Here is a 23,609-nt window from a genome sequence, read left to right on the forward strand (position 1 = left end):
TTGCTCAAATTAAATAAATTGTACCCCTCTCCCCCATTTTCAGCGCAATTCACCACCTAAACAATGCAGCAAAAAACCAAAAGAAGGGATAAAAGATTGTTACCTATGGTTAAATTTATTTACAATGAAAGATGTTTTAGCTTTTTGAAGGAAGTTTTACAAGAAAAGTATAAAATGGGTGAATCAAACTCTTGGAGCTCTTTGAACCACTTTATGAGCCTAAATGGTACAATTGAAAATGAAGAGTGTAATCAAACTTCATGAGCCTAATTGAAACAAATTAAAGAGTAAAAACAACGCCAGCCCTTGAGAAAAACACTCGATTAACGACTTGACACAATCTGTTGAATTCAAATTGTCACAAAGTTCACAAGTTTTTATTATCCGAAAATTCACAAGTTTTTTTTATCCGAAAATTCACAAGTTTTAGCCTTGTCAAAATGTGGAAGCCCTTGAGTTAGTTCGAAGTGTGGAGGGAGGTAGGATGATGGATTAAGATTATAATAGGTTCAGCATTCGAATCTCTCCAATGTAACCAAAAAAGTGTCAGACAATGGAAGTGCTAGTGAAAAAAATTAGTAATTTGGCCCATGTTTTGCAAGTGATACACTTATTGTTGGAGAAGTTAATGGGAGGAGTTTGTTGTTTTCAGTAAATTGGATGATTTGTGAATTAGTTTTCTGAAAAAACTTGAAGAACACTCAGACTAACAATGGTAGAAAAGCTTTGGAGTACGTTGCTCCCTTGTATTCCTCTTAGATTTGATTACAGAAGCAAATGGAACTCGCACGCGCACACATGCTGTGGTGATTCGAATAGGACAAGAAATAACCATTGGAATTTCACATGCTCAGCTCGTGTGAGAGTGCTCACGTGCTCCACACGGAACAACTTAAAAACATAACAAACTAGGACAAATGGCACACTCTCCATCGTTTAGATATATAATTCTAGCCGTCTATTACAAATAGCTTATATAAGATTTAAACATTCAAACTAAGAGCACTTCGTTTCAATCCGAGCTGCACTATGATGCACTCCGGTCCCTTTGATCTTCATCAGCAACATCCTAATCAACCTAGTTATAATTGGCTGTCTACTACTCATTTTGCTCCCTTGGATAACTCTTCTCACAACAACTTCATCTACAATGCCATTGAAACAAGTCTACTCTCTGCTTGCTTGATGCAATTTCGATTTGTTATGCCTTGTATCCCAAGGAATTTGACATCGATCAGGTGGGGAACGAATGAGATCTTCATAAGTATTTTATTTACGTTTTAATATAGAGACTCTTCGTAAGCATGGCATATGATGAAATGTGCTTTTTGCTAAAGCCAAATTCAAGCTTTTTGGCGCAGAAATCAGATATCCCACAAATTCCAAAATTGCTTCATGTGTCAGGTTAAAAAAAGGTGAATTGGGATGGTACAACATCATATGCTTCTATGTTCCGGTGAGGAGTGCGACGCTTTAAACCAGTTCCTTTTATGAAATCATTCAAATATCTAATATAACAATTACACAAAATACACTATCAAATTATATCAATCAAACTTTTTATGTGGTCAATTAATCAAAAATTAATAAGAAGCTTAAAGTTTATTGAGTTGAAACATATCACAATCACTCATTATTCTATAAAAAAACAATAAAATATACCACAATGCGTGCATGATTGACTTGAAATACCGACAATAACATTTCTTTAAACGCAAATTTCTCAGTCGCTAAGAAGGTTGATCGAGCATGAGTCTCTTAAAGTGGGATCATGCATGATTGCATGTTCACAAGTTCTATGAAGGATAAAGTACAAGGAAGTAAACAGTGCACGTGATATAGGGGAATCCAAGTGCAACCCATGTGAAAGTCGGAGGGTACACGCCCTATTCTTCCTCAAAACGAAATCTAAGGTCAATGGGAGCCCATTAAAACATGTCCACATACAGCTCTTGAGATCAACCACGTGTGAACGTAAACCAGACAAAGCCCATAACGTTGCCACTTTACAAGGCACTTTGGAAACATGCTAGTAATAATGGCAAATGAAGGCCATGACACGAGGAACAACAAAATCTTACAATATCTCACATAAAAAGCTGAAACACAGCAGAAAAATAAAAACTAAGATTCTACAACACAGCGATGTATGAAATTAACCTTTGGATTTACATGGTTAAATTTTAACACTTTTAATCCACCCGAAGATATAGGGCAAAAGAACCCAAAGAAGGAAAATACCTAAAAACATACATACATATATTGATTTAATTAGCCTATGCTTTAATAGGAATGGAATCATCACAAATCCACACACTATATTATAACTAAATTAACAAAAAATAGAAAAAGGAAAAAGACGGAAAAAAAAAAAAACAAAATCCGGCACACATGAAACGTGGGGGGAAATATTACGACTTCCCCATGTATGGTACAAATATGAAGATTGAGAATTTTCCGACTGGGGAGAGGGAGAGTTCTGGAGGAGATGAAGATTTAGTGATGGGGAGGAGCTGCGGCTGCTAGTGGTGGTTTTGGAGGCTGGCACTGATAGCACTTGGCAAACAGCCCAAATGTGTCGACTTGTCTCACAAAGTTGGTCATGCTGGCCCAGCCACCGAACCCGAACCCAATCACCAGAACCCACACCACTATGAAGGAGTTGATCACGTACATGGCAGTCCAGCTTCGTAAAAAGAAAGGTGGCTTCTCTGCAGCATTCTGCAAAAACACAGTAAAAAATTAACCGAAATCAATAAACCTTGGTTTTTAAGAAAGAACACTGCTCGACTTCTTACTGTTAGTCATTCTTTTTATGTGTAAACGCATCAACCTGTGAATGGTTTGTATTGTAAGGATTCCTTGCCGGAAATTTTGATTTTGTTTCCTATAAACTGGAATCAAACTCACAGAAACCGGAAAATTTGAGTCCAATTGTTGAGTGTTTTACATATGGCCCGTGACATTTGGACTCTCACAACTGTCATCACTACATATCACTACATAAACAATATTATTGGAATACCTAGAACAAATAAGCCTTTCGAACAAGGAGCCAAGTATTTTCCGTCCGTAAAACTGAACAGGGTTTTTGGGTTTAGTTTAGGATCCTTAAAATAATAGGAAACCTAATGAAAATGGCTTAAAAACTTTGATTTTTAACGATAAGGAAAAAATAAAGGATAAAATGAATAGTACCAGGATTAGTATAAAAATATAATTTTTCGTTAAAATGAAGAGTACCTGCAGCTTTTCGTTAAAGTTCTCAATAATAATTCTATAAAGATTAGGTTTTTTTTTCTTACGTTCAAGTTGTATTTCACTTGGACCAAAGTCGGCACCAAAGTGACCTAACTGGAGAAGAAAAGAGGCCTAATCAATCAAACAGCTCACCGGAAGGCAGAGGTACAACTCTTCCAACTGTAGCGTATAACTAAACGAAAGGGACTTCCCACCTATCTCAATTCTTCTCTTAACATTTCCAAATCCAAGTATTAAATGATCTTTGTACACTTGCTGCCCTTCTCATCCCTACTGCAACTATTGAAATATGGGTATCCCCATCGCGTGTCCTGGTGGAGGTGCCCGCTCAAACTACAATGTCTAAAATACCCCCACTAAATCGAGATAACTACAAGTCGCCACTAGACAAATCACTTCATTATTCCTATGCTTGATAGTAGCACTACGTGACGGTAACATGGTAATCTAAGGTTACAGGTTCAGAAGTGTTGTCACTAGACATGACCTATCGAGATATCTCCACTCAAATCAGTAGGGGTAACCAGAAGTGTTGTCACTAGACAAAGAACCAAACCACTCGCGCAAGATTGTACGGTGGTACCACTACTGACCTTACATGATAACCAAGGGTTACAAGTTCCGATTCCTCTGAACTTGTGTGTAAGAATTACATTACGTGACATGACCAATCGGAGTTAGGATTAGGAGGATATATATTTTACCTGTCTGGCAGAAGCTTTTCTGTAGGTGAGCATATGAGCTAAAGATGGGATGATGTAGACGGTGAAGCTAACCAAGAGAGCCCCAACTGCAGAGTTGATGGGCCCAAAGAAGGGGAAGATTATAGCCAAGAACCAAATTGGGATCACAACTGGAAGCCTAGCAAGTGCCCTCAAGCAAATGCTCTTTGTACCATGCATGCCAATCACCTTCTCCCACACAAAGTACAATGGTGTACATGCAAACCCAAATGTTATAAACTGCAAAACAATTCCCCAAAAATAGATATAATGTCAGTTCCCTGTAAAAGGCATATCATTCATTAGGGCAATTCGGTAAGGAAAGTGATTTCTGCACACCATTTTATCTCCATGCCTACACCTGATTTTTTCTGTCCTTTGAATTGAATTACACCAAAGAACAGTAATAAACAGACGTGTGACAAATCATTTCTCATCGATAATTTAGTGTATGAAATGATTAAGGTCAAACCTGATGGATGAGCATCAGTATAACGGCGGCGTCACGCCAGCCGTTTTTGGGGAGGAGAGAGAAGGCGTTGGAATGGTTCAGGAGCTCATCACCAAAAGCCCAGTAGACAGAGGTCGCAGAAGGAAGTGTTAGTGTGAAAACGTACAGTGTGGCATACAAGTAAATGGACTTGAATTTCTGTGGCTTCCACATGGCATGCATAATTTCCCTGCAACAATAAAAATCCCCCCCACATTTCACTGATCAGATTCCCCTCACATTAAAAAGGATTTAGATTTCACGATTACTTTACTCCAATTTTATAGCAATTAAAAGGTCAACAGGCACATGGGGAACATTGTTATAAAAATTAAAAACCTAGAAAGTTGACCAAAGGGCCCCCTCAGGCCACATCTTACTATAGCTGTTATGCAACTAAATAAACAAATTTCCAAATCCCTATCATACAATAATATTATATGACAATTAACCCAAACCATGAAAGATGATCAGTATCTTGAAACAATAGAACAGTGTGCTCGATCAGTTATACTTAAATTTGAATTTCTTTTTCCATTTAGAATAGAGTTTAAAATTAAATATCGTATTGTAAAACAAAATAACATGTATTCTCTCTATGGTGAAACTAAAACCGAGGAGATAGAAGTGCCCAATGAATTTACTGTGCAATTTTCCTAGAGAAATGGGGATTTCGGATGGGGGGAAAAAATTGTTCTTTCTCCAAAAGCAAAAACAAAAGTAGATGGGATGATTTTGTCTGGATCTCGAAAACCGAGATGCCGGCAAAAGCTGCAAAGAGAAGCCGTGTAGAAACATGTGAAAGAGTAGGAGAAAAGGGTAATTATAATAAAAAAAAATTAACGAAAAACTTTCTTATTTTTACGAAAAATCATATCTTTACCATAAAAAATTAATTCTTATACTATTTATTTTACTTTTTATTTTATTTTTTTGTTAAAATTCAAAATTTTCAAATCATTTTTATTAATTTTCCTTCATAATAAAAGGTAAAAAATAGGAGAAAAATGCTTACACAGTAACAGCATGGCCACCGAACGTGTATAGTATGTTGGTGGCTCCGGTGAAATACAGCACTAGCTTTGTGGGAGCTGTGTGTGTCACACCTTCAACCTGCACAGCAATTTCACCAAAAAGCATAAAACTTTTACCTTCTTTTTATACCGAAAACGTAAAGAGAAATAAAGCATCTTTGGAAAGCTGATAATAATAGTGACTGTTTTAAGAGATGAGGACCATTGGAGAACAACTTCTCACGCCAGCTGACGGTATCTCAAAGCTCTAACTAATCACGAGCCGATGGTATCTCTCAAAGCTCTAACTGAACACGCACTACAATGTGTGATATGCTTGAGATTCTAATGTCGTGACATCCCAAGAAACATGACAGTATCTCAAACAATTAGGCACTATACATGTGATAGTGTGTAATACACTTGAAATATCACTAAGTGACACCGGTAAAGTGACATGACATCCCAGTCTCCCAGATGTCGTGAGTTTTGATGGACTTATTACCTGGCCATGAACAACAGCTGCAATGGTCAAGTACCAGGCCGTGTAAGTGGTCATTCCAAGTCCGAGAAAAGACCAAATCCGATAGTTATGGAAAGAAGGTACGAAAACTGTGGTGGCACAGCAAGCTCCGAAGATGTAGGTCCAAGTCCTCTTGTCCAAATGGTCGTTTATGTAATATATGTTACTGGTCCAATCAAAAAGCAGTAAAAGTGAGACATAACCCAGGTGAGATTTGATGGATTTGACAGTAAAATATATAGAAAAATAAGTAAAAAAAATTCACCTTGCACAAGCAATTAGCTGGATGACAGATCCAAAGAGGAGGAAAGTGCAGTTGAAAGCAAGCCCCACGGCTTTCCAGTAGGGGCCAAGCAACCCATCAAGAACTTCAAACCACTGCAACGAAAACATGGGATTTTAATTTAGGTTTATTTTATCACGCACACTTTCACTTTAATGCATTTTGGTGGACACCACGACGAACCTGAATAACGTGGTTCTTGAAGTTAACGTTCTCTTTCTCCTTCCGGTTTCTGTACTCCATGTACAGCACACTGATCAGATAAGCCGTCCAGCTTCCGAGGATTCCGTAGAACAGCTGCAGCAAGATGCCGGATAGAAACCCCAGCTGGGAGAACGAGTACGGCAGTGTCAAAAGCACTTGCGCCACCTGCAAAAGCCAGATGTAGTTACAATCAGAAACTTCGTGAAACAACAAATCGAGAAAGCACTTTCTGGAGATGGGCTTACTTGATTGGAAGCGCAGCTGAACCAGGCGTCCCAAACGGAGCCTCCATGCCAAAGGAAGTTCTTGACATTAAACATGGAGGTGTTTTCGTCATCGTTTTCTTGGAGATGATCTTCTTTTCCTTCGTGGTCATTGGAGACTATTGCTTCCTCTGCTTGCTTCTGAGCCAACATTGTTCTCGGAACGCAACGTCTAAAATAAATCCAGGTAGATCTGAAACATATATAAAGACAGTAAATAAGACGAATTAAAAAGTTAAACCGAAAAGGGAAGTACAACATCAAAACGCACCCCCAGAAATAGAAAGCCATAAGAACCCCAGATCCAAAATCCCAGAAGAAAATTCCTTCCAAATTTTAATAAGACCGGTACTTCCACAGAATTTAAGTACAAAAAAGAAAACCCAGATTACAAAATTTGGGTTAAAGTCCCATACCTTGCTTGAATGTCACTTTCTCGATCTATGACTGTTTTTTTTGGGCAGTGGATAAAGGGAGGGACTTGTAATTTAAATGCAGAGTTGATGGTGAGTCGGGTTTTTAAGAATTCTCCATTCCAAGAATTGGCAGCAGAGACGAAAGAGATTGAGTGGCCGGCCTTAAATGATTTAACAACAAAATCTGCAGCGAAAGATCTCTCTTTCTCTCTCTGTTTCTCTTTCTCTAGGTAGCTGCTACTTCTGCTTCTGCTTCTGTGTAACTTGTGAAAAAAGCCAGACTTTAATGCGCCACCAATTTGGTCAGAGTGCCGAATACGAAGACGGCGAGGAGCCCTCAAAAGCAGGAAAAAAGCAAAAAACACAATCACTTATGGAGAAAGTGCTCCAGAGGGTGCTGGCGAAGAAGAAAATACCCTTTTCGCTCCTATTCTAGTAAATGCATATAAACTAAGCAATAAATATATTTTGCTATGCAATGTCTCTTTCCGTCTCCTTTGGATTAGAGAGAGGAAGAGAGAGGAGAGATGGAGGACCAGGAGAGAGAGTGTAAAAGGGGAGAGGTGAAAGAGACGAAGCTCCCCAAATTCCCTGTATTCCAATAAGGATTCGATTCTTGGGGTGACAGAGAATTTGGATGGAGATCAAAGCGAAGAAGCGAGTGAGACGTTGTTCTGATCAGAAAGGACTGAGGGGCTCCATTAAACAATGCACCTTCCCTTTTATAGCCTCCCGGAGAATCGCTTCAACGGCTAAGATTGTATTTTAATCAATTTCATACCAAAAATAATACAAGAAAAATTCAGCTTGTGGATGTATTCAATTAGAAGTTTAGAAAAGTTTACAAATTTATACATTATTTTACAGGAAACTTTAACGAAAAGCTTTCGGTACTATTCATTTTATCCTTTATTTTGTCCTTATTGTTAAAACTCAAAGTTTGTAAGTCATTTTTATTAATTTTCCTTATTTTAAATGAATTTATAGAAATTTACATGTATTCAATCAAGATTTTAAAGAGTTATATAAAATTTTATAAAAATAGAAATGTATTCATTTTAAATTGAGTAATGCTAGGGAGACTTATCCCCTCTCCCCATGAGATTTCGACAGAATTGAATCAAAATTTTACATGAAATCTCTACAAATCAATTAAACTCCATAAAAATTCATAGATTTATAAATCCATTAAAATCTCTTTAATTCCCAATTGAATACACCTTCCTAAATGTGTACGTAAAATTTTGGGTAAATTACATAAAACTACCTCAACTATTGGATTTGCAAAGTCATACCTTCTGTCAGCTGTCTGTCAATTTCTTTGTTAAATGTTGACATAGCTTGAGACGGGGGCACTTTCTATTAAAAAATTATTTAAATATTAAAATAAAATAAAATACAATTATTTAAATATTTTTATAAAAAGAAGGTGGGACCCACCCACCTTCTTCCTATCCCACCCGTCCCCCCACCTTCTTCATATCTCATTCCCCGTTCATCAGCCGTTCAACGACACCAATCCCATCAAACCTCAAACAAAAAATCAAACCCAATCCAAAATCAAATCTCATCATTCCACCCCCAGAACCCCCAAAAATCAAATCCAAAACCAAAATTTCATGACCTCCAAACCCATCAAGAATAAAATCGCGTCCCACCTTCCTGAGCCATCACCATTCTGGGTTGTCAACAGAACAAATCGCATTCTGGGTCGTCAACGCCGATGTCATCTGCATCGCCCTCCTACGACTTGATCCTAAGCCGTCTACATATTCTCCGTCATTCTGTAAACCCTTCTGGCGTATGTGTTTTTCCTACGTGGGCCTCGAACCCAGACCTGGTCACTTCCGCATTGGCCTCTCGCTCTTCCATTCTTTGCTCTAGGTGTGGAGATTGGAAGAGAACAGAGAAGATTGGAAGAGAAGGGGGAAAGACCGAGAGAGAAAAGGGGAGAGGTGTGGGGAGGTTAGTGGAAGAGGAGGATGAAGATGAAGGGAAGGGGGAAGAGCGCCATGGGAGGGAGGATGAGATGGAGGAAGAGAGGGCACGCGGCGGTGGGGTTCTGGAGTGAAGGGAAGAAGGGTGGGGGGGACGGGTAGGATAGGAAAAAGGTCCCACCTTCTTTTTATAAAAATATTTAAATAATTGTATTTGAATTTTTTAAAAATATTTGATTAATTTTTTTAATAGAAAGTGGGCCACGTTTGAAGTCACGTTAGCATTTTACAAATGAATTGACAAACAACTGACGAAAGGTATAACATTGCAACAAATTCAAAGATAAGGTATGACATTGAAATTTTTTAAAGACGGGGTATGAAACTGTGACTGACCCAATAGTTGAGGTAGTTTTATGTAATTTACCCTAAGATTTTCTAAACTAAATGACAAGGAAGTTGAGGATTAGAGTATTACTTAAGGGTTTAATTAACGTACTAATTTATTCTTGGTGACTCATTATTTAGTTTGCAATTTATTTGTCTACCTAGTTTATTCTTGGTGACTCATTATTTAGTTTGCAATTTATTTGTCTACCTAACATTACTCTTTCAAATTTCAAAGTAGTTCACATATGTACACAGTTATGATTGAAAGTATTTTAACAGTTAAACGACTTAAATGGATTTAGAGGAATTTTATAATGTTTTATAGACTTTATGCAATCTGGCCTCAACTCCTAAGATTTCTAATGATTTCTCCCAAATTCACATAACTATATGGCACTCCATCAGACTCCATGAGTTTACTATTCTTCAAGAAAATTTCAAATCTCAATTGAATACACCGCTATAGTGTACAATTATTTGCTGCATTTCTTTTCGTTTTTCATATTGCAAAAATAATTACATTCTAGAATATAAACAACACCACTTCAAAAGAATTGACAAAATAAAATATTTGTTAAATGTGTGTTTATTGACATTTCAAAATAGTTGATATGCGCTCATACTATAAGAGCATTTCCATTGATTGCCTTTGGCAAGGACAAGAGCAAGAGGAATGCAATTACTCGATCAACCTCCAGCAAGCCGAAAGAACTGAGGGCAAGTGATGGGGCAAGCCATGCCTGCCTAAATGATTGTACAATTTAAGTTCAGCCTTCCACCAACAGACATGGCTATCATCAGCATGACGTAAGCCACGATCTTTTCATTTTTTACAACTCACGTGTGCAACTTGTGGAGCCTGAAATAATCCCAAAAAATCTTAGAGGCAACATGTTAACTTTTGCTCAAGAAAGACAAGATAGCCCTCATTAAATAGGCAGGCTTCTTAGATACTCTCACACGCAGCTCAACAACCCTAAAGGTCTAAGCAACTGAATACGATTACCTACAGCTCACCTGCTTATGGTAAGGAAAAGTCAAAGCATTAAAGATAAGGATTAATTACTCAAATCCGATCTTTAATAAATTCCCAATTGAAGATTGACTTCATTCAAGTAAGTAATCCATAATTAAATCAATTAGGAATATTTACACCTTTATCCCAAGATATTATTTCATATTTAATATCTTGAAAATATTCTCTCCATACACTTTGGCCAATAGAATGCCGCCATGTGTAGGGTAAAAACCCTACACCATGGTCAGCCCTCTCCCCCTATATATATATCTCAAATTCTATCAAATTTTAGTAAACTTTTGCTACCCTAAAAGCCCTAAACATATTTGCTTTTCAAAGAAATTAACTTAGGCATCAGAGATCCATTGGCCTAATCCCCCCTCCACCTCGTGGGCGCATGAGGCTTAGGTATTTGACCAAAGGTGTTGATTGTTTTGTAGGTGCATTTTCATCAAAGCAAGAGAAGGTAGAAATTTACATTGACACAACCCACAGGCAGAATTAGGGCGTGAGCCAACAAAACCTGTAGTGATATGTTCCCTGTTGCAGTAGCTTCAACAAAAGAGCCCAACAGCTCTATGACGTGGTGCAGTGAGAGTTGTTAGATTTTCAATTGCCTGATGATTTGGGTTTTCAACAAAAAAAATTGAAAAAGTTATCGTTGTGCCACGTGGCACATTATGGTGTGTCAGGTTCAACAGTAAGAAAACAAGGAAAACATTTAATTTTAGTTATTTTATAAGTACCCAACTATTTTCTTCATTCTCAATACAACAACTCTTCAAGAAAAAAAAAAAAATACAACAACTCAATATCATTTTCCAACAAACTCATATTTTTTCAACTTTCCAAATCCGCTTGTTACCAAAAAAATTGAGTGGTAGAACAAATTGGTTGATCGGGGAAGATGTTGCTTCACTTTATGACACAATCACGGGAAATGAGATGACAATGCAATAAATGTGGAAAAAAATTCATGCATAATTTTTCAATCATCCAATGCACATCTCGGTCCGAGCAATCTCTATCAAGTACTCAAGCAAGTACAAACATCTACATAAAGAGTTGAAATCTTGACCAAAATCCCTAACAAAAGCTGAAGCAATTTATGGAAGTGGCAATAATCTAGCCAATGAGGTAATAATATTTTATTATTAATGAATTTCAAATGTAATCAATATGTTTTTTTTTTTTTAGTAACTACTAATCATTCACACATCACAAATGTTGGAAAGTTGGAAGCAAACTCTGAAATACAAATTATGTCATAAGTTGGATGCCTTAGCACCATGCATATGCCCTAGGTTATAAGCTACTGATATGCCCTAGCACCACGCATATGCCATAGGGAGTGGACTAAGTCTCACAATGGGCTAGCCATAATAATGTGGTTCAAATTTGATTTTTGCGAGAATCAAATCAAAGGCCTCTCACTTACAAGTGAAGAAGAATACCGCTAGATCATAGTACTAAGTGGCTTAACATCGTACTTAGTTATATTAAGTTAGAATTCGCATTTTATTTTTAATTAATTATGCTTGTTGTAATACTATGTTTTGCTTTGTATTTGAAATTAAACTATCGGAGTTAAGTAGGGAGTTTTATTTTCAATGAACAAACTGACAAAGTTCACACTTAAACACACTTACAAGCATTGTTCTAAAAATCTCCACCTAGGCGCTAAGTGGCTCGCATTGTCACGATTCGTCCCTAGGCATATAAAAATTATGAAAGTGCACTTAGACCCGCTTAGGTGTTGGCCTAGCCCGCCTAGGCGCCCGTTTATCCCGCTTAAAGTAGCTTAAGTTGCAACTTTCACTTAGACAGAAAATCGATAACTTTCATTTTGCCTTTTATTTTGACAATAAAATGTAAGAAACTTGTTAAATACTTGGATGAAGACTCATTATATGTTTGTTCCCCATGTTTTCGATATGTTCTAATAATTTACAATCTATAGTACCATTTTATTTTGCAATTGATGTATCAAAATATAATTATTTTTTTTTTTAGTATAATATTTAATAAATTTATTTAAATCCGCCTATTCCACCCAAACCCCAGCACGCCGCCCAACTAGCGACTAGTGTATTTTAGAACCTTACTTACAAGGCCTAATATATATTTGTGAAGATGGAGATAGAGGAGTATGGGTTATGATCGGAGGTGATTGGGGGATTGAATTTATAGGTTCACAACTTGTTAATTAATTATTAAATTATTAGACCTATTTCTAATTCTTTTTTATTTAGTTAGACTTATGGGTCCATTTATGTGCCACATCAGCACATAACTAAAATTTGACTTAATTACGACGGAAAGTCCACATTGATTTGAGACATCTATTTTAGGACTACATTGATCATTTTTTTTATTTTAGGGACCATCTTGATGGTGTGGGTCAATTTCATGAACCATTTGTGATTAAAAAAAAAAAAAAACTTGTGATACCCATTTATGTGCTATATCAACACATAACGAATTTTTGACAAAATTATGATGGAATGATCACATTGTTTTGTATCCCTTTTCATGGACTAAATTGATTAATTTTTCAATTTCAGAGACCATCTTAATGGTGTAAGTCAATTTCAAAGACCATTTGTGATATAATCCTATTTTTAATAATGGGCAGCACATTTTTTTTTTTGGTCAAAGAGATTCATTAAAAAATGAGCGAGAGGTACAAAACTATTATAAAAGACCTAAGACCATCTCTAAAGGAGATGTCAAATATGCCAAATAAGATTAAAAAATATTTAGATGTTCTCCAATGGATATGTCATATATGATGTGGCATGTGAGTCATTTGACTTCTTATTTTCTAGTTGCCTTTTTTGATAGCAAACAAAGGAGTCAAATATATTTAATTGAATTTTTTAACACATGGGTCACATTAACAACAATAGAATAAAAACTAAAATTAATTTTGATCATTTTTTAAGGGAAACTAATGAAAAATGACTTGAAAACTTTGAGTTTTAATAATAAGAACAAAATAAAGGGTAAAGTGAATAATGTAAAAATGTGATTTTTTGTTAAAGTGAATAGTACCAAGAGTTTTTCTTTAAAGTTCCCTATTTTTTAATAGTTAATGTAACTCTAGGCCCAATAAAATAATAAATATTTGACATATCCATTGAAAAAGAAGAGAATTTAGTACTTGTATTCAATTTATCACATCAGCCATCAAATAAAATTTTGACATATTATATTTGATATTTTCTTTAAAAATGCTCTAAACAACACACAGCTGAAGTTAGCAAGGACAAGGAAAACAGAGCACCATATGTTCAGGGAAGGAAAAAACACGATTATGATTTGTGCTTTTCTTTTTCTTTGTATGACTCAGCCGTCTCGCGCACAAGTCTTAGCGACCAAGTCGGCTTGAGTCGTCCAAGCAGAGCCGTTGTGACTAGGTCGGCTTCCCGCGCGCATGAAGTGATGAACTCCAAACCCCACTTCCCGCCGGCTCATGATTGAAAAATCTCTCCTGGGCATTTTGATCCGACGGCTGGTAGAGGCCCACTATTGCTACCTGGTCCCACCTCATCACTACGTCCGTTTTCCTTCTTATGATTCAAGCTTTATTGAATTTCATAATTTATCAAACATAAAAGATATATATATTTTTTTTTTGAACCAAAAAAGATATATATTTATATATCTATATAAATATAGGATTATATTAAAATAAACCCTAGAGGCGCCGCTTCCCTTGCCAAACCCAGATCCTCCAAATCAAGTCTATCTTCAGTTGCCGGCCCTTCCTCTTGGGTGGGGTCGGTAGCAACCTTATCTCCCCCTTCCTTTTTCTCTTTCTCCTTCTTCCCTAAGCCCCATCTTCTTCCTTTTCTTTTTCTTTGGCTCCTATTTTCTTGTTGATATGCTTTGAGCTTGTCACATTTTCCTTGAGCTTTTGTCTCAATGTTTGGCAATCTTGTTGCAGATCTGAGTTTCACATTTTTTCCTTCCCAAATTGCTGTTTCCAGTCGCGAGCTCCTGCCCACTTAATTCGACTATTTGGCTCCTCGTGCTCCTTCTCTATAGACTTTGGTTGGAGGCGTGCCTTGGGTTTCAATGACGGCTAAAGTGCATTTCGCACTATTTGGTAGGATTATTGAAGCGTTTTTTGTGCGGGTGGCTTGCCCACCCACATTTTCCGTTCATCCTTTTAGTTCGTTGGTTCTTCTTACCAATGGCGGCGGCTTGGCGATGGTGGTGCGGCTGTTTTGGTGGAAGAGACTATTTTTTCGTTTTCAAATCTAGGGTTTTCAATTTAGGCTTTATCTTGGGCTCAATTTTGGGGCTTGTTTACTTTACTTTTGTAATAGGCTGCACTTTTACTGTGTTGCGGACTCTCTTCAGACTAACATCACTCTGTATTAGTGTGTTTGATCTTTAATGAAATTTAGTTGTTTGACCAAAAAAAAAAAAAAAAAGTATATATATATATATATATATATATATATATATATATAGGATTATATTGCCTTTTGTGAAATCTTTGGTTCTTGTATATTTGGACATGATTTTATTCCTTCTCAGCCGATCTACGTCCTATTTGTCAATCGTCATAATATTACTTTACTAAAACCAAAACTTTCTCTACTGTTGTACATAATGTGACTGTCCCGAGCACGTAACCAAATTTGCCAAACTTCATAAATATTGTATTTTTTTATTTTTTATATTCCATTATACACATATCCTCAATTTCATAACATCAAGTCATATATTAACAATCTTATAAAATTAACAAAGTCTATCTCTATCATTATTTGCGAAAAAATTCTTATCAATCTAGGCCAACATATGGCCTCACGAATAGCCCCTTTCTGTAGCGCATTTACTGCCATGAACTCTTGAGGGCTTTTTTCAATACACTATAACTTATTGTTATTATCACTTTAAAATAAAATAAAAATATAAATTTAGCTTAATTATTTCGAAACCCTTCAAATAAAATAAAAATAGTTGGGAAAGAAATGATGACATCAATATTATTAACAACTAAATTCTAAAACAAAAGGGATTTAATTGTCCACAAGTTGGCTATGGAAAACTATTTGCGAGTCTTTGTTCTTCTGCATGTTTTATGTACATCTAATAATTCTTAGTTACTTTCCTTCATTTGGCCTGACATTCTTAAATATACTTTTAGTTAATTGCAAGTCAAAAAGGAAAAAGTGGAAAAGCAAAGATACTATCAACAAAGAGAGTAAAAAGTAAAAAAACAAACAATATTACAATTTTAGTGATTCTTATTCCCATATAAGATGCTGCCTCGTTTTTAACTCACGTAAATATCGAGTTCAACAACAACAAACAACAACTAAATCTTATCTACTAAATGGGTCGGTTGTATGAATTATACAAAGCCATTACTTGATTTTGCATCAAGCCTTTCATTAGCTCTAAGTACTCCATATCTCTTTTTAAAGTCTCTTTCCAAGTCTTCTTAGGTCTTTATCTACCCATTTTGCCTTGAGCCTCTATCTCATAGTCACATCAACTAACCAGAGCATTTGTAGGTGTTTGGCTCACATGTCCAAACAACCTTAATCGGTTTTCTCTCATCTTATCGTCAATTGAATGTCCCTACTTTTCCTCAGATATTCTTGTCCTTAATCCTATTCTTTCTCGTGTGCCCACACATCCAACAAAACATTCTTATCTCTCTTACATTCAATTTTGAGAAATACCCAGAAATAGGACAATTTCTTAATCTTGGGATAGAAATAGGACATTTCGAATATGCATACGCCATACACAACAATCGGATATAAATATGATTTTTTCTACACCTCGAAATGACTTAATTACCTTTGTATATAAATGGTATTTTCGTCCTATTTTCTGATTTTTCTCTCTCTACTCTCTCTCCCTCTCTTTTCTCTCACTTCTCCTTCATGCACTCTCTCTCCCATTCTTACTGTGCACACACAATGCACTGTTATCCTGACCAACATCATCCAAATCGAAGCCACCAACAATTTCATCTCGTCCTCACGAGTCCAAAACACCTAGCATTGTCACGAATCTCATCCCCGATCGTTGGGATCGAAACTCAAGCAGGCCGCAAGTTTTCTGGCCATTTTCCGGCAACATGAAAAACAATCAAGGCTTGAGACCACCACAACTGGACTCGCATCGAGGGTGGGAACAAAGCCCAGTCATTAAATGCTAGTGTTTTGTTAGATGAATTTTTCAAGATTTGCTCACAGTATGTACACGACATGCGCATGATATGCTCACAAATTTAAGCCAACCCAAAAACCAGAGCTCAAATATATTTTTTTTTTTCGAAATCAGAAAAATGACATCATCACCTGTGATGTTACCACTATATACATTATTTGCACACCATATGCATATCATATGTATAGTACATGCATATCATATGCACAGAAATGGAGATCGAGCGACGAGCTATTTTTCGCATTAATAAGAAACTTTAATGGCAACCTATTGGTATAGTGGATACAATCAATACATAATTGTTATGTATATAAGGTTACAGTGGCAGTTTGAAAAGTCGTTTTACGTATATCAATCACCGCTTAAACCGTGCATGTGGAAAACATGATATTCGTTGTCATTATTTCATGGACTCGCATGATCCTTAACATCCTCTAAGTTTTTTCTTAATTTTGTTTTTTACCGAGGCCAACTAGGTTGTGGTCCTACTCACTAAATTTTAGGGCACAACATACGTGCATAATAACTAGTGAACATTCTTGCTTCTTATATTACAATGTAGCCATCTACATCACATGCACATTACAGAAAAAATTTCAAAAATTTTTGCAATTGGACATTTGAACCAGAAATTGTTCCATCCCAGTTTTGTAGCACATCAAAACTTGAAATTTATTCCACAACCCATAAGCCCCAACATGAAACACAAACCCTAATTTAACTTCTAAGTATTAATTCATCTAATTTCGAAGAGAGTGCAGTCCAAAGAAAGGTGAGAAGAGTGAGCTGGGTTTTGGGTTGACCTCATACCTCTGATTTTGAACAAATGTATGTGAGAGAGAGGTGAGAAGAGAGTTGGGTTTTGTACCATATTTTCTATTTTGGCCGGAAAGTTACATTTTTTATGGCAATTGAAGCTTTGGCGGGCATAGTAAGGTAGGGTGTTTAGTTCCAAGTTCATTCATCAATGATTTATGGAATAAATGGGTTATTTGTAAGATGAATTAATACTTAGAAGTTAAATTAGAGTTTGTGGTTCATGTTGGGGTTTATGGGTTGTGGAATAAATTTCAAGTTTTGACATGCTACAAAATTGGGATGGAACAATTTCTGGTTCAAGTGTCCAATTGCAAACATTTGTGAAATTTTTTCCATAATGTGCATGTGGTGTGCATATGGTGTGTATGGCTACATTTTAATATGAAAAGTGGGAATGTTCACTAGTTATGATGCACATAGGGTGTGCCCTGGAATTTAGCGAGTATGACCACAACCTAGTTGGTCTCAGTGAAAAAAAAATTAAGAAAAAGCTTAGAGGACGTTAAGGATCATACGTGTCCATGATATAATGACAACGAGTATCATGTTTAACACGTGCACAGTTAAGCGGTGATTGATATTCGTAACAAGACTTTTCAAACTGCCACTATAATCTTATATATGTAGCAATTCTGTTTTAATTGTATCCAATATACCAATAGTTCGCCGTTAAAGTTTCTTATTAATGTGAAAAATAGCTCGTTGCTTGATCTTCAATTCTGTGCATATCATGTGCATGTACTGTACATATTATGACTATGTGGTGTGTATATAGTGTATATGGTTATCACGCCCTGGTCCTGACATACATCCAGGATCAACACGTGACGTCAATATTTGCATGTCTAACATACCCCATCCCCAGGATATGTACAAAGCACCACTCAAGGTTCGAATTGCGTAATAATTTTCGTATATTTTATGGTTGTATCTAACCTTATTGTTAGACTGCCTACGTGCCCTAAATAGGGATCAAGCCATGTTCACCATTCACTACACTTGAACATTCATCGCATATCTCACTACGTCTCAATATAATACCACAATTCAAACATGTAGCACCTCAAGGAATATTTAACGAAACACATAATATTCTCTAGTCATCTTACCATTCACCCACACAAATGCATTCCAACACCATCCAATAATCACACCAATCAATAACACATACAATACACCAAAATGTAGGGCTAAAGCGACACAGTTTGGCCGAAGCCTACATCTCTGAAGCTGAAATCGAATCCAAGGAACCAACAAGTCAAATGATGCGATTTCAGACCACTCAACGAAATCCATCAACATCGGGTTCTAGACCACTCAATGGAACCAAAACACCAAATGGGATTTCGGACCACTCAACGAAATCGTGGAATAGAAGGGATTCCGAACCTCTCAACGAAATTCGAGTGGATATGATTCCGAACCACTCAACAGAATCGCGAAGTACAATGCATATCGAACCACTCCATGAAATCCAAGATGGATACGATTCCGAACCACTCAACGAAATCACGGATCACGAGGAATTCCAGATCACTCAACGGAATCCAAATGGAGCAGGGAACCGGACCACTCAACGGAACTTCAGCGAAAACCTAGTTCCGGGTCACTTAACGGAATTGAGCGGAAGTCCAAGAAATATAGCAACGCTCGAAGAACAAGATATGAAATAAGTACTCAAAATACAAAAGCTCAACGAAACAAGAAATGGAATAATGATATGATATGTGAACAAGTCTCGAAGCAACAAACTCCATGACAATGGGTTAATGGTCTACTCCTAGCCCTCACATTTCATCACATCAGGCTAAACATACAAATCAACCACACTCCACAACAAGTTCAATACACAAGTCAAATCACGTAAAAATAAACAAGCATACTACAATGTGATGTCATCTGTAAATAAATTGAGGTGCACTTCAATCGAGGAAGACACATCATCATGATGAACCCAATAAGCTCCATGAAATTTCAACAACACTCTAAGCTCAATGACACGCTAGAAGAACTTGGGCTAGTTCACTAAAAAGTCAACCGTCAATCTAGATCGAGGGTAGGGTCCACAACCTTAGTAACCTAATTTGAAATATCCGCCCATCAGATTTTTGATTCGTGACTTCCCAAAAGTCTTAGTCTTCTAGAACAACATACTAATATTTCATTACGATCCAACGGTCGGATCTCCGCCAATTACAAATTCAAGTGTCGGTCAACATTTGATTTACAAACTTAGAAATTCAATTCGAGAAGATCCATAGGTCGGATTCCTAATCTGATAGTTTTTAATGTCCTCAAATATTACGTACTATAACATATTAAAGTTTGGTGCCGATCCAACGATCAGATCGTCAATTCATATAATGAGCCCGTGGCGACCAACTAGGTGGTCAACTACGAAACTATATTAAAACCTTGGAATTTCACTAAACAGATGTAAAATATGGAATCGGAGCATCCAAATTAGCTTAGGATGGTCAGGTGGGGTCTTGGTCCATGCGCCACCGCGTGAGGCGGTTGACCGCCCTTACTCGCCGGAAAATTCAACTATTTCCAAAAATTACCAAATTTTATAGGCATGTAGCTCTCAATAAGGGAAATAATTTTTCTACTTGGGCCAAAGTCCAATTCGACCAGAAAAAGCCTGAAATCTCCCTTGGACTGTCGGAAACCTTAAGAATGGGTGTGCTTCGATTCGATCTCTATATGCACTTCGTTGCCTCCACCATTACTTGGGAGTCTAATGGTGGTGGTTATCAATAGTAATATTGTCGTAATCACCAGAAAATGAGAAAACTCGCCGGAAACCCTCGACATTTTGTGGCTTCGACTTGGAAAAATGAGTGAGAAAATGGAATATCTAACAACACCAATATGTTGGTCTCGTCATGAGCTTTCTATGGACACCAAGATCACCCAAAACGGAAGTTAGATGAGGGAGATGTGGCCGGGTCAAAAATGGTTGTTTATGGATCCACAAATGGGTCAAAACGACCCAACTCAATCTCTCATTTCCCTTCCTTGCTCTCTCTCCCGATTGGTCCTGGATCCCTCATTTTCTCTCCCGCAACTATCATCTTCCCCTACCTCTTGCTGCCATTTGGCAGCTTTTTTTTTTTTTTTTTTTTTCTCCTCTTATTGGTCCTTTCCCAAATTAGTAGGAACCCCTAAAAATATTAAATCCCTATTTTATTTAAGAAATTTCTAACGTCCATAACTTCTCTTTTCTCATCCCAATTCACGAATGGCCTTCGCCTATGTGCGTGGGGTTAAGCTCAATTCGAAAACATTAAGAGTGACCCCTGAAGGTCTACGGATTTAAATAATTATTTTCAAAATTTCAAACTTTGTAATTAAGTAATTAAAATATAAAATTAATATAAATTCCCAAAAATAATATAAAATCTCCTTAATACAAATACGTAGTTTGCAATAATGAAATTCAGGAACGGGATTTCACAATGGTGGTGACGTCATAGGTGATGACATCATTTTCTTGATTTCGAAAAGAGAGTTGTGAGCTCTGGTTTTTGGGTTGGTTCAGATCTGTGAGCATATCATGTTCATGTTGTGTACATACAGTGAGCTAATCTTGAAAAATTCATCCAATAAAACACTAGCATTTAATGACTGGTCTTTGTTCCCACCCACAATGCAAGTCCAGTGGTGGTGGTCTCGAGCCTCAGTTGTTTGTTGTGTTGCCGGAAATGGTTGAAAAACTCCCAGCCTGCTTGAGGTGCGATCCTAACGATAGGGGATGAGATTCGTGACAAGGCTAGAAGTTTTGGACTTATAAGGGTGAGATGAAACTAATGGTGGCTTCGATTTGGACGGTGTTGGTCGAGATGACAGTGCACCGTATGTGCACAGTGAGAAGGGGAGAGAAAGTACATGAGGGGGAAAGTGAGAGAAGATGGAGGAAATGAGAGAGAATAGAGAGAGAAAAATCAGAAAATGGGAGGAAATAACCCATTTATATATGGGTGTTTTAATAATTTCGATTTTGTGCATGGTTATGAAGGAAGCATACTAGGACTAGAGTAGTCCTAGGCCTACCTTCACTTGTAAAAATAAGATTAGTATTATACCTTGCTTTGCAACCCTTCTCAACACTTTAAACAAATCCAATCATTATCTATTTTTAATCAACAAATTCCATCCCAAAATTAAGTATAATATTTTAAATCGTCATTGATCACAAATCAATAACATTTAAATTAAACCCATCATTCACTTTTATTTTAAAAAAATTCTTTCACTTACACATTGGCAGAGTAATTCCCTTATTCTTCTTGAATTTCATATATTTAACCATTCCAAATCTCAAATTTATTGAATAAAGAACGATAAGGTTTGTAAAACTCTATTATCCTCTATAAAACATTTGTTTCTTTCTATCCAACCTCTTACTTGAGTTTTAGGATTTGCAAATTTTTAGTAATTCTCTCTTTTGAATTTAATAATTCTTTCAATAGTATAGATGACATCATGCAGTCTCAAAATATGAAATTCATTGAGGATAATTATGATTACCATGAATAGATAAAATTATCTATGGATATGTTAATTTTAACTATTTAATTATTTGGATGTAATATTATGTTGTTTTGCATTTGTAATTTTATAACCACTATTCGTTTTTTCTTCTTCTATACTTGTGTGAGGCCCCTCCTCACAAGAAATCCTAGCTCAACCACTGTGCATGGTGTGCATGGCCGGTTTGTCCTATTTTTTAACCAACATTAAGAAATTGTCCCATTTTTGGGTATCTCCCTTCATTTTTTCCACATGATGATTTTTGACCGCTGAACATTTCGTCCTATAAAGCATTGCTAGCCTTATTGTCATCCTTTAAAATTTTCCCTTGAGTTTTAGTGGCGTACAACAATCGTACAACACAGTCGATGCACTCTTCAATTTCATCCATCCATTTGGTATTTTATAGTTAAGATCTCCATTTATTCTCCGTTCGTTTACAAGATGATCCAAGATGGCGAAAGCCTTCACTCTTTGGTAGTTCTTGATCTCAAATCCTCACTCGTATCTCATTTGGACCCCCACTCCCATTGAAGTTGCACTCCATATACTCTATCTTTGTCCTACTTAGGCAAAGACTTTTAGATTCCAACATTTCCTCCAAATGTTAAGCTTCGCATTTACACCACCCTGTGTTTCATTTATCAGTACTATATCATCTACAAAAGCATATATCAAGGGATATCATCTTGAATATGTCATGTTAACTCGTTCATTACCAATGCAAAAAGGTAAGGACGTAAATGTCAAGTTTAATGTTAATTATTATGTTTGGCTCATCATGTGACTTAAACAAAATTCTCCTCAAAATTAAAATATCAATTTACAAGAAAAACTATAAAATATTACAGATACATTTTTATAAATTGTCGTTAGTCTACTCTCAACAAAGCACAACTTAGTATCAAACTTACTATTGTCCTTGCATATTTAGTGGATCCCGTAATGATAGATTCATTATGAACGAACCCCATTGTGACAGATTCATCATGAACGTAATGATGATAATCCATGCATGCACGTAAATTTAACTGGATCCATATTTCGGGTTCAAAGTTACATCTTTTCCTAAATTATTGTATAGTTTCGAACTCTTTTCATCTCCTTAATAATAATAAATTTTAACATAACTTTATGTCCCTCCTACTTAGTATTATCAGTTCAGATCGATAGTCACATTTCCTAACCAAATATATTGGATTCGATCACCGAAAAAAAAAAAAAAAAAAAAAAAAAAAAAAAAAAAGAATTTTTGTTATTAACTAAAAATTATGTACACCAAGAAAAATATTTATTCAATTGTTTTACCTTTTGCCTTTTCATAGGTCCTGATAATTACGTTTTTCTAGCTTAATAGGTTTAAAGAATCAAAAGCCAATGGATTCAATTGGCACACTCGTTTTGTTGATAATTGGAGCTTCAAGCTTTCTAGTATTTCTTTACATCCTTTCATGTAATTAATTTTCTTTTCTTATGTTGTTAATTGAGATCATAATGTAATCATCAACTAGTTTAGTGGAGCTTAGTTTTGGC

General features: G+C 36.3%; 1 protein-coding gene across 1 annotated transcript; it reads right to left on the reverse strand.

Annotated features, from left to right (window-relative positions):
- Positions 1–2,148: 2,148 nt before the first annotated feature.
- On the reverse strand, positions 2,149–8,000 carry LOC137744877 (auxin transporter-like protein 2). Its single transcript, XM_068484686.2, has 9 exons — positions 7,176–8,000; positions 6,742–6,952; positions 6,476–6,661; positions 6,275–6,387; positions 5,992–6,175; positions 5,489–5,586; positions 4,456–4,663; positions 3,966–4,223; positions 2,149–2,721 (listed from the first exon to the last, which is right to left on the reverse strand). Exons 2-9 carry the CDS (start codon positions 6,910–6,912, stop codon positions 2,497–2,499), a joined length of 1,443 nt encoding a protein of 480 aa, XP_068340787.2. The 5' UTR covers positions 6,913–6,952; positions 7,176–8,000; the 3' UTR covers positions 2,149–2,496.
- Positions 8,001–23,609: the final 15,609 nt, after the last annotated feature.

The sequence above is a fragment of the Pyrus communis genome, chromosome 12 (assembly GCF_041283825.1).
Source record: "Pyrus communis isolate YQ-2024b chromosome 12, ASM4128382v1, whole genome shotgun sequence".
NCBI classification, from domain to species: Eukaryota; Viridiplantae; Streptophyta; class Magnoliopsida; order Rosales; family Rosaceae; genus Pyrus; species Pyrus communis.